General features: G+C 39.4%; 1 protein-coding gene across 1 annotated transcript; it reads left to right on the top strand.

Moving 5' to 3' along the window:
- Nucleotides 1-4,139, top strand: zic2a (zic family member 2 (odd-paired homolog, Drosophila), a). Its single transcript, XM_030125503.1, has 3 exons — nucleotides 1-1,634; nucleotides 2,778-2,941; nucleotides 3,127-4,139. The coding sequence occupies exons 1-3, from the start codon at nucleotides 662-664 to the stop codon at nucleotides 3,319-3,321; spliced, it is 1,332 nt and encodes a 443-aa protein (XP_029981363.1). The 5' UTR covers nucleotides 1-661; the 3' UTR covers nucleotides 3,322-4,139.
- Nucleotides 4,140-11,757: the final 7,618 nt, after the last annotated feature.

Raw genomic sequence — 11,757 nt, 5'->3', positions numbered from 1 at the left:
TCCTTTCTCCTGTAGTCTATACCTCCCAAATCTTCCCCTAAAAGTAGGCGGTAATTATTAGTGGAAAATGGCGTTGCACTATTAAGTCGCCGAGTCGCTCCCTGCTATTGGAGGGGCACCAGGGATTGATGAGGCTCAGTGGCCAATGAGACTGCGAGGAATGAATGAACGGGCTCCAGTTAAAGGGGGCGGAAGAGGAGGTAGAGTCAGTCCACGGAGAAACAAGGACCCTCCGCGATAAACACAGGCAAAGCCAGAGAAATAAATACCTACCCAATCGGAACAGCAATATTTGAGATGCTCCAACTACTCTCGCGCTGTGTACGCAAAGGACACCTAGTAAGATAATTATTTAATTCCTTGAATGCTTTTTTTTAAACGAAACCAACTGTCGCAGTGAAGAGGAAAGGACACAAGGAAACTCTTCTCTTGTTACATTTGGATTTTTGAGTCACGCTAAAGTAAATTCAGCCTCAGTGTTTTTCTCCATGATCGGACCACTGTTTTGACTCCCGCCTGATATGGTGTTTCCAAGGCTGGAAGTTGAGCCGTTGCGTGTCAGCATCAGCATTTGATTTTTCTTTTTTTTTTTCTTTTTAGTTTTTGGTCTATCCCTGAGCCCTGAGCTGATTTAAACAAAAAGAAATCGCTGCCTGAAATAATGTTATTGGATGCTGGTCACCAGTTTCCCGGACTGGGAGTGGGCTCATTTGCCAGGCATCACTCTGCGAGCGACATGCAGGAAAGAGACTTGAGTTTGGCACAGAATAGCTTTGTAGACTCCGCACACATGGGTGCGTTTAAGCTGAACCATGATCTCTCTCCGGGACAGAGCTCTGCCTTCACCACCCAGGCGCCGGGCTACCCCGCTGCGGCTTTGGGGGCTCACGCCGCCCATGTCACGTCGTATGCAAGCTCTCCTTTCAACTCCACTAGGGACTTTCTCTTTCGTAGTCGTGGCTTCGGAGAATCCTCTCCGGCAAGCAGCCAGCATACTATTTTTGGCCCCACGGCGGGATCCCTTCATCACTCCCACACAGACACACAAGGCCACATTCTGTTCCCCGGGATCCACGATCAACATGGGTCCCACGGATCCCCGAACGTCCTCAACGGGCAAATGAGGCTTGGACTACCCGGAGAAGTTTTCGGACGCTCCGATCAGTACCATCAGGTCTCCAGCCCGAGGACCGACCCGTACTCGGCCGCACAGCTCCACAACCAGTACGGTTCCATGAATATGAACATGGGGATGAACATGGCAGCCCACCATCACCCCGGTGCCTTTTTCCGCTACATGAGGCAGCAGTGCATCAAGCAGGAGCTCATCTGCAAGTGGATCGACCCCGAGCAGCTCAGCAACCCAAAGAAGTGTTGCAACAAAACTTTTAGCACCATGCACGAGTTGGTCACACACGTCTCGGTGGAGCATGTCGGTGGACCGGAGCAAACCAACCACATCTGCTTCTGGGAAGAGTGCTCCCGGGAGAGCAAACCGTTCAAGGCGAAATACAAACTGGTTAACCACATTCGGGTGCACACCGGGGAAAAACCTTTTCCATGTCCCTTTCCTGGCTGTGGAAAGGTCTTCGCACGGTCGGAAAACTTGAAGATACACAAGCGAACACATACAGGTAATAATAACACTGTAAAAATTTAAAAAAAAAAAAAAAAAAAAGTTTTTCTAAATAATATCTGTGGCAAAATTTGTTTTTTTTTCTCTCCGTGCGTAAATGTGCTTTTTATTTTAAATGCGTAAAAGCCTTGTCAGGAGCACACTGAATTTTATATCTAATTATCTACTGCTATTTTCGGCTGCTAAAGTAGATAGTCTTAGGAGAAGCAGTCAAAACAGGTTCAGGACAACAACCAGAACAGTGGGGAAATTAGTTTAGAAGACGAATAATTTATTTATTCACTGTACGGCCAAGCTGGAGACATTTGACCAATTTATTACGCGTAACATTTTCTTAAAGGCAATCCAAAGAGCTCTAAGGATGTTTTATTGTGTGCGTAAACTTTAAAATTGGGTCAAAGGCGACAGTGGGGGTACAATACACGCATCGTAGATCAGCAGGGTACTAGTAAATCACACACATTACTGTGTTCTCAGTGCTGCGCCTTATGGCTCGTATTTTTTATTTTTTATTTCTTCACATGCATTACTTTAAGCTTTAGAGCATTTTCTTTTTTCCGCATTTGCTTCGCTGTCCGTTTGCAGATCTTGTTTGCTGTCTGTTGTGATGTAGATTTAGCCCGGCGCACCACTCGTACTGTTTATGCGTGAGGAATGCCTTTTGTTTTCTCATGCGTCCCTTTGATAGGAGCTAAGGTGCTAGACAGGGCCATTACCAGCCTTTCACATTTGGACTTATTTTCTTGGGAAATACATTATGGTGTCGTGCCATGAAATTGCTCAGGTGCTAATTAGATTTTTATTGTCTCTCAGCAAATGGTCCGCCTTCTGTAGGCCTATGAGGACGGCCTTGGTCCCCTCTGCCACCTCCTCACAAACACCATGTGCATTATTTAGACTAAACCACATGTAACAACTCCAGCTCTTATTTAATTATAAGCTTTAAAGTGTTAAAATAACAAAAAAAAACCCGTATGTATTGTTTTTAAAGCGTTATTTTTCCATGACTGTTCCTTGCTTTCAGGTTTTGCACTTAACTTTTTTTTTTTATTATTACTATTTTATTTACTCACATGATCTAAAGTCTCCGTGTTTGAAAAAGTCACATTTCTAATTCTTTCTCTTTTTTTGTTTTCTGCAGGGGAGAAGCCGTTCCAGTGTGAGTTTGAAGGTTGTGACAGAAGGTTTGCAAACAGCAGCGACCGAAAGAAACACATGCACGTTCACACGTCGGACAAACCATACCTCTGCAAAATGTGTGACAAGTCCTACACACATCCCAGCTCCCTACGAAAACACATGAAGGTAAATATGGAACCCCCATTAATCCACGTGCGCGCCTCAGCCCTATTACGCATCTGTTTAGTATTATTTACATAGCATGTGGAATCTGTGCAGCTTCCTCTGACTTTATTTCCATCCACATGTATTTTTTATTTTTTTGTCTTTTATCAGCATGTGGGAATCATATTTGTGTTTCTTTTCTCCAGGTTCACGAGTCATCTCCACCAGCATCAGACTCATCACCAGCAGCCAGCTCTGGTTATGAATCCTCCACACCTCCAGGCCTGGTGTCTCCCACCACCGAGACCCAAAGCAACACTACCCTGTCTCCAGCCTCAGCTGTGCACAACACCACCAGCCACAGTGGCCTCTCCTCCAATTTCAGTGAATGGTATGTTTAGGACCCAGCTGAAATGAACCAACACACACTCATTTCATAGCACTGGACCATCCAGCAGGAGATTGGGACATGTGCACACAAGAGGCACACAAACATTTGTTTATTTTCTATTTTATTATATTTGATTCGCCAGGGAAGATGACGATTACCAACAGAGGAAAATATGTATCATAGTCGAGGTGTATTTCATATTGTAAATATTTACTGAAAGCCCATTTTCCCATTGGTTGTGATAGTTTGTCTGTCTTTGGTGTATAGATGTTCCTTCAATGGTAGCTATTTCTCTAACTGGACTTTTAGTGCACATATTACAATAAAATTGTACCATAATGTTGAATATTGTGATCCTGAGGCAAACTGATTGTACTATACTAAACATCTATAAACTGGAAAGAGTGCCAAAGTTAACATTTAACTCAAACAGACCACAATATTATGCTTGTGAATGTAAATTTTTAGTTTGCTGGGCTTAACTTGTGATGTTTTGTGCTTTGCAAGTTTGAATTGTGAAATACTATCTGGAAGATTGTGAGGAAAATAAACGTTGTGCCGTTCGATTTTCTGTAACTACACCCTTCCTTTTGTAAATATCAACTGCCATATTTATCCATTTGTAATTAAATTATGGTATTTACTTGCTACAGATAAAACAGTATTTATAAAGAATGTTTCTTTACTATAAATATGTACAATTATGAGCTAAACATGGGCAGTTGTTTCGTTGTGCTTTTGTTCAAAGTTTTAAGAGGTGTTCCCTTCCTTATTGTGATAAGAATTTTACTGCATACAAATATAATAAAAGGTGTTGCAAGTGCTAAATATTTCCTTTGCTTTTTCCTGCTTTTTCTGCTGTTGGTTGCGGGTGCAGTTAAGTGAGTTACATCATGTTGAGCAGGTTCTGAGTGTTCTGGCATTTCTGAGGCGTTCGAAGGACTCTCAGACTCATCTCAGACTAACTACCTAGTCATACATTACTGATGCTCTCAGTTCTTGTCTTTATGCTGAAGAACTTCATGGTGTTTTAGCTTGAGGTTTGCAAAGCATGCTTTCATATCAGTAAATAATGCGGCTGTTGTCACACTGAAAACATAAGCAAGTCGATATCTGACTGTGTTCATACAATCAGACTTTGATTGGAGACAAAATGCATCCATAAGAAGGAGTTTGGGCCTTTTTTAATATTGAAGCCAAACAAACTAAGCCTTTCATTTTGCACACTCAGCTCTTCTGTGCCATTTCCCCCCTCATATAAAAATCTTAAATAATATCTACTATCCTTAATATACATCTTGTCACCTTATAGTATTCAAGGTCATTTACTGTGAGGTTTTTTTTCTAATCTGAAAACACAACCCTTGAACCCTGCCCCTCCCCCATACGTGGACCCTTCAGGGACCGGGGCTGGTGCAGGAGCAGCCGTGAACTTGAACTTGACTCGTCTTCTAGTCTATGAGGGCTTCTTTTTTGCTGTAGTTTTAATCTGTTATGATGAAAGGATTTAATTTAGATGGTTTTGAGGAACTCTTCGGGCTTTTTTCTTTTTTCTTTATTGAGGTTTTGTGGTGACTAAAGCTATGACACATATGTCTGTCTGTGCACTTGAATTGCTCATTCAGATCAGAGGCTGTGGGATATTATCACAACCTTCCGATGTGACTAACATGTTGGCTTTAGATGCATTTGCATTGTTTGTATGTTTTGGATCATTTTAAGCATCACTAGTTCCGTCTGAAAAGCTGTCATCACTATTGTACTATATAATTGTAAAAAAAAAAAAAAAAAAAAAAAAAAAAAAAACATCAGTGGCTCCGTCTAAAAAGCTTCTACAAACGGAAGTCAGTTGGTAACGTGTTGTTAAAAAATCCTGCAAACATTTAGTGTGACTTAGCGCCGGTTCATATGCGCCGCAGGCCGTTTTGTGCGCTGTAGCAGCAAGTGGCACACTGCCTGTGTTCTGGAGCTGCAAGACTGCAGGCACTGTTGTGTCTTATGATACCAGCTGCTCACATAATGATGCAGTAAATAAAAAGACTGGTAAGCGATGCTGATTAAAACGGCAATGGGATCAGCCAAAGTCAAATGTGAATCTGCAGAAAACGTGCTTTTGTTTTTTTTGGCGCAATTGAAGCCGAATCCAGTGCGTCATAAGAAGAACCAGTACCGGTCAAATTAGACATGTTCTTGTCTCTGGTACTGAGGTAGATGAGGAAAAATCTTGGGATGACTTAGGACGTGAAATCCCCTCTCCTAATGGCCCCTTCAGTGGATGGCCCCCGTGACCTCTTCGGCGGAGGAAGGCATGACCTGTGGGGAGTGGGAAAGGTCAGCTCCACACAGTGTGTCGATGCCGGTTCCTGTTCGGCTCCCGCTGAGCTGATATTGATCCATGGAGAAGGAAGAGCTTTTTTTTTTTTTTTTTGTTTCTTCCTTTTCCCAGCTCCTTGTACAGTACAGTCTGTAAGGATGCTTTTACTGTATCAGCCCACTGAGTACCTCCACCTGCCTCCCAGGGCCTGCAGCGTATAGGTAATGCCTACTGCTGTCTGTCACCTGTGAACCTGTGAACAGAAGTTGACAAGAAAATCTGAAGTCGTGATCGTTTTAAGCGTCTGGTATTAATATTGTCGCGCTCAGTTTTGGGATGTTATGTGTGTTGTTATTAATATCCGACTGAAAGGATTGAGCAAAGGAAATGTTGCGCAAAACTACTTATCTACATATTTATTTGTTTAAAAAAAAAAAAAAAAGTTTAACTTGTGGCCACACACTCCACTGTGGAATTACTGACTTATATTAAATGATTGTGTTCGTCTTTTTTTCTGTGTATTACATCTTTTGGGTTCATTAAAAGGAAATCCACAGAAGAAACGTGTTATTTCACCCGGATTCACCTCATCCAGATATGGAAACTCCTGAATAGTTCTTTTTTTTTTTTTTTTTTTTTTTTTTTTTGAGAAGAAAAAAAAATCTGCATTCAATTAATTCAACTTTACAACAAATCGTTTATCTTTTTTTTTATTGATCATTTACTGCTCTAAGCCAATACACATTATATAACTTTTTACATGGTTTTATTTATTTATTTTCTAGTTGTGAGCATTCCTTTCAAACAGATGAAAGAAATTTCAAGCGGAACTTTGGATAAACATTATTTTAACAGCGATAAACTTACTAATAGGTAATTTCTGTGAATGATGCTTAAACTGAACCAGCTTTTCTGTGTTGTCTTATTTTGGGGTTTGGTGGATGTTTGAATGAGAATCTGGCGCAAAAATCAGTTAAAAGCTGCTGTGACCAAGTGATAATGTGCGTGTCTGTGGTCGTGGGCCTACAGCACACGTCTCCATCTGCAGCTGCAACTCCATCCTGACTGTAATGTACCTGTTACTCATGTCAGGTGAATCATAGGCTGTACTGACACAATAACACCGTCTGAATCTATTTATTTATTTATTTCGTGTATTACTGTTATTTTTTTTCCCTACGGTAATAACGGACCCCCTCTCATCCACGCAGACACACATCTATAAAAGTGTAATTTCTACTTTTACACTTCACCTTATAAACGTTTTTCAATTATATTTAATTGTGTGTTTATAGTGTGCGTGTTTTTTTTGTTGTTGTTTTTTTTTGCATCCCCATTTTAAAGTTTAAGACTTGTGGAAACAAAACACAGCACACACCAGCATGGTTCCTAATCCATAATCTGTAGAAAACATGTATTTGTATCCTTTACATTTAGTAGTAATTGTTAACCTGTTGTTCTTCTTCGTCTTTTTTTTTTCTTCTTCTTTTTTTTTTATTTCATCGTACCTGTGCTATAAGATATGTAACTTTATTTATCGTTTGGGAACTATACTTTACATCAGTATTATGGACTTATAAATGTCAGACTGGACAATGGGAATAAAAAATAAAAAAAAAGTGAGGCGAGATAAAACAAACCAAAAAAGTACGATAAATATAGCAAATAAATAAATAAATAAATAAATAAATAAATAAAAGTTCATAGTTAATCAGACAAATCGGATGATTCTTATCGTCATTTCCTTTTTATTTTTAAGCAAAGCCATAGTTTTAGGTGCCGGATTCTTTATTAATAAACACCTTAATTAATAAAATATTTTATGATATTTTGCATACTCCGATTGTGTTTAATTGATAGTAAATGATAAAACTGCATATTAAACAGGTCTGTTAAATGATATTAAATGGATCTGACACCTGAGGTCTTTCCTGCTTAGAATTGTTGCGTCATTTACTAACGATAAACTATAAACCATATTTATTATAAAGTATCAAACGTGTTTTAGTGAAATTTCGTAACTTTTGAAAATCCTATTTTCGTGTGTGGCTTCATTCAACAGGCCTCCTCAGCAGGAAAAGCAGAGACATTATTAAGAGTTTGTCGGTGACCATGTTTTGAGAGAAAACTTTTTTAACAAACGCCACATCCTCTGATTGAATGTGAACTATTCTGATGAAATAAACGTGTTCCGGCTCCGACCTGCATGGGTTTTTCTGCAGCCACACAAGTTGGACTTTATACAACGGGGCCTGCTTGCATAAAAACTGGTTATTTTAATATTAAAGCCAGCTCCAATAAAGGATAAATAAATTAGGCAGTTTTGCATGAAACAAATAAATCAACAGAGACAATAATAATAATAATAATAATAATAATAATAATAATAATAATAATAATAATAATAATAATAATGAATGCAACTTCTTATTTTTTTCTGCAACCTAAAAGAAAATGTTAATGATCATAAAGTGGCTTCATTAGCAGAATAAGTCTATCATACATGATTGCATAATTAGAATATGACCAAATTAACTGTAATATAGTGTAATAAGTACTTTCTTTTCTTTTTTTTTTTCTTTTCCCTTTGTTTTCTTATCTCTCTCTCTGCATCTTGTTGGCTCTGTCTGTCTCTGTCTGTCTGTGACATGGCTTATGTTGTGTTTGTACTGAAGTCGATGTACAGTCTGCCTTCCTGTGCAACGCAGCCCCCATGGCCTTTCATCTGAGTTCAGCGGCCGCCTTTTCTCACACAGATGAATGTGTTTCTGTGAAAGAGCCGGAATGGCTGTCACTTCTCCTGGCACAGAGGAGAAACAAACAAAACCCCCTACTCCTTTAAGGAAGCTGGCGCAGGCACCTCCCATTGGACACAAACACTACAGAGTCAGAAGCACAAATAGCCTCAAAAGCTAAACACTCTCCCTTTCATGCAGAAAGCTTGGCATGACTGGTCCACTCGTGCACACAGAGAAACACAAAGTGGAGAGGTACAGAGTAAATGACATACCCAAGCAAGACTAGGTGTGTGTATTGTTCTGGTCTCCCCATAAAAAAAAAAAGTGTAAGAATCCAACTAATCCCCCACAAACTCAGCATCCTCCCCTGCTGTTGCCTTTGCAGTGAGGTTCTCAAAATGAATCCTGCACATCACCTTGCCAATTTTGTTTATTTGCCACAATGGGTAATGTGTTGTTAATATGAGGTGTTTTCAGGTAACTCTTTTCTACGGCAGCCAAAGCTCTTCAAGACAGGAGCAGGTGTACAAAGACCAATTATCTGCAAGCAGAACACAAAACAAAGAGGCTCACTGTGGCTAATATCACTGTTTTTTACTATGTAATGCATGCACTTAGGGTGTATCCTTAGTTTTTACATAGCTTATCCACATTAGGTGACGAGTAAATTTAAGGGTGCAGATGTTTTGAGAAGAAAATTAACTATCAGGCCACCCCCACCCCCACCCACCCCCTCCTCCTCCCCCCTTCCACTCCCACACTTTGTACATGTATTTCCTCTAAACACACACAGCCAAGGAAATTTTCAATTTCCCAACACCTGTAAACATGCTGTTTTACCTCAGCTACTTTGATCTTCAAACAGACCGGAGCTGTGCCCTGGGGGACACTGTATAGAAAGGTGACTGGGTGGTGTGTTTTCTGTTTTATAGGAATGCCTGTAAGAAATGGAACATTCCTCCTGGCTGCTTTGCATTTCATATTTTAGGGCACATACTGGGAAAACTTTGTCATGTGTTCCTCTCTGTGCCATGTCAGTCCTTATAGCTCAGATGTCACGTGCATAAAAAGGGCAAACCAGGACCCGGGATCAGGACTAACAAGTGTTTTGATTCAAATGGATTACAAACTGGTCGGTTTTTTTTACTCAAAAACCTATCTCATCACCTTTCCAGAACATCTAAAAATACCACTAAAAGATTATAACAGTCAGAAAATGTAATTTGGCACTTTTGATCATAATGCAAACTTATTTTTAAAGTGGAAAAATTATATACAAAAGGAAACTGTCTGAGCATGAGTTCAAGTGCTTTATTTTGTGACCAAATTAGCTCCTTCCCGGGTTAAAGCATAACCACAATGAAACACCCTAACTTGATCATCTACAAGACTTAAGGCAGCATCTTTATTAAAACGACAGCACTGATATCTTGTTAAATAAGCATATTTCTGATTTTTTTTTCTTTTTAAACCCACTTAGACATAGTGAAAACTGATTTGTTATCTTTGACAGTGACAAAAACAAGAGAGGTCAACAGTGAAAATTGATAATGATATAAAAACATAATATTGAAGTGACTTTAAATCATCTCCCGGTTGATCTTTATGTCTGAACATTCAGTCTGACACATTAAAAACTTTCAGAGGGACTGTTTTTTCTTTCTTTTTTTTTTTGTTAAAACATTTCATGCTAGTGAACTAAGGTGTGAACACTGTGTTCATGCCCTCTTAGCTGTCACTCACATTAAATTCATGAGTGATCAGAAAACAAAAGTCATTGCTTATATTCAGGTAGATTTATATGACATGACACAGGGATGAGTTGAATACCCCTCCTCAACACACACACACAAACACTTCCCAACCATCTGTCACTTGCTATGTTTTCTTTTCTTTTCAAATTGTGTTTATTGATATTTTTCCTCAAATCTCACAAGACAACCCTTGACATGCGCCCAATCTAAAGGAACCCAGTCAGGAGAATTTTCAGTAAATTTCCTCTCACTTTGAGATGATTTAATTTCTGATGTGTTGTGACATGACTGTGTTGACTGTTTAATGTCTTAAAACACATCGGTGGTAAAAGGCTGTCTGACTTCCACAGGTTTATCTAATAAGACAGAAATGAAAGAGGACAGGGATCAAACCAGTTGCAGTCCCCACAATGCAGACTCTTATTCAGTAAGTCATTATCACTCTGATCTTAACACCATTTTCACTGTCTGATTCTCTCCGGAGGGTTCCATTCACCAGAGGAGACAAACAAATAAAACACTGGTGTAGGTTTTGTCACATGCAAATCAGCGGCGCTCAACTTCTTTTTTCACTTTAACATTTTATCAAAAACCAGCATCTGCTCGCAGGTCAACAGGATTGATATGCTATTGATCGCATTTTTTGATATGTGCCTGAAAAGTCGTATTTTATTGGAATTCTGCAGCAGTCGGTCAGTTTCTTCCAGGTTTATCAGTGCCAGCCTTCCTCCGCAGGGTGCCGCTCAGATTGCACCCCATAGACATTGTCAAGTCTCTCTGAAGAGGCTCTGGTTGCTTGCCTCCAGTTCTTGAGTTAGTGGACTGGAAGGAGATAATTTGATTGACTTTCACCTCCATTTTTTTTCTCTCTTGTACCTTGCAGTCCCTTGACAGTAAGAGACCTTTCTGGTCAGTGAGTGTATTGACAGGCAGTCAGTTAGCACTTGACATGTCAATGCCCAGTCCAGTCTTATCCTATTAGATTCTGGGTGTTTTTGTATATTTCTTCTTTCTTCGCTGTATTGATTCATTTGCCAGTAATATTGCAGATTGTGGCAGTCTTTTCCACTGTGTTTCCCACCAAAGTTTAATTGTTTTAGTTGAATCATGATGGAGCGCAACAGGTTTAACTACAACAACAGGCTTTCGTTAATACAGCTGTAAGAGATTTGTTATTTGTAAGTATTGTTATTCCTTCACCTGCATCTGCTTTCAGTTTAATTAAAGCCATTTGGCACTGAATCATAAACTAAAGCTGCATTCACACTGCGGGTCTAAATGCTCAGTTCAGATTTTTTGCTGAAATCCTTTTTTTTTTTAGCATGGTTGTTCACATTATACGCTAAGATAAGATACTTTGTTGTCATTATACAAAATGTTCAATGAAATTTAGGTGCACTGTCAGGATGTGGACTCATAAATAGTAATAGTAATAAATAGTAATAATTTAACCCATGAAGACCCAAACATCTAAAAGCATCTACTGATCTAAACTGTTTAATACCTGTTGATCCACTAATCCTATTAATACATGTAAATAATTGGTGTAAAATGCAGTTTGTCATCTTTTCATGGTCATCAGATATGACCCATTTGGACATTCAGAGGCTCCATCGTGAACGTGGAAACACTATCATCTT

Source organism: Sphaeramia orbicularis, chromosome 21 (assembly GCF_902148855.1).
Source record: "Sphaeramia orbicularis chromosome 21, fSphaOr1.1, whole genome shotgun sequence".
NCBI classification, from domain to species: domain Eukaryota; kingdom Metazoa; phylum Chordata; class Actinopteri; order Kurtiformes; family Apogonidae; genus Sphaeramia; species Sphaeramia orbicularis.
Note: the sequence above shows the minus strand (reverse complement) of the source record. Positions and strands in the feature narration are given on the sequence as shown.

Coding starts and splice junctions, on each gene's coding strand:
- zic2a (XM_030125503.1), top strand. CDS start 662: ATGTTATTGGATGCTGGTCACCAGTTTCCCGGACTGGGAGTGGGCTCA. Junction 1,635..2,777: donor ACACAAGCGAACACATACAG/GTAATAATAACA, acceptor TGTTTTCTGCAG/GGGAGAAGCCGTTCCAGTGT. Junction 2,942..3,126: donor CCCTACGAAAACACATGAAG/GTAAATATGGAA, acceptor TCTTTTCTCCAG/GTTCACGAGTCATCTCCACC.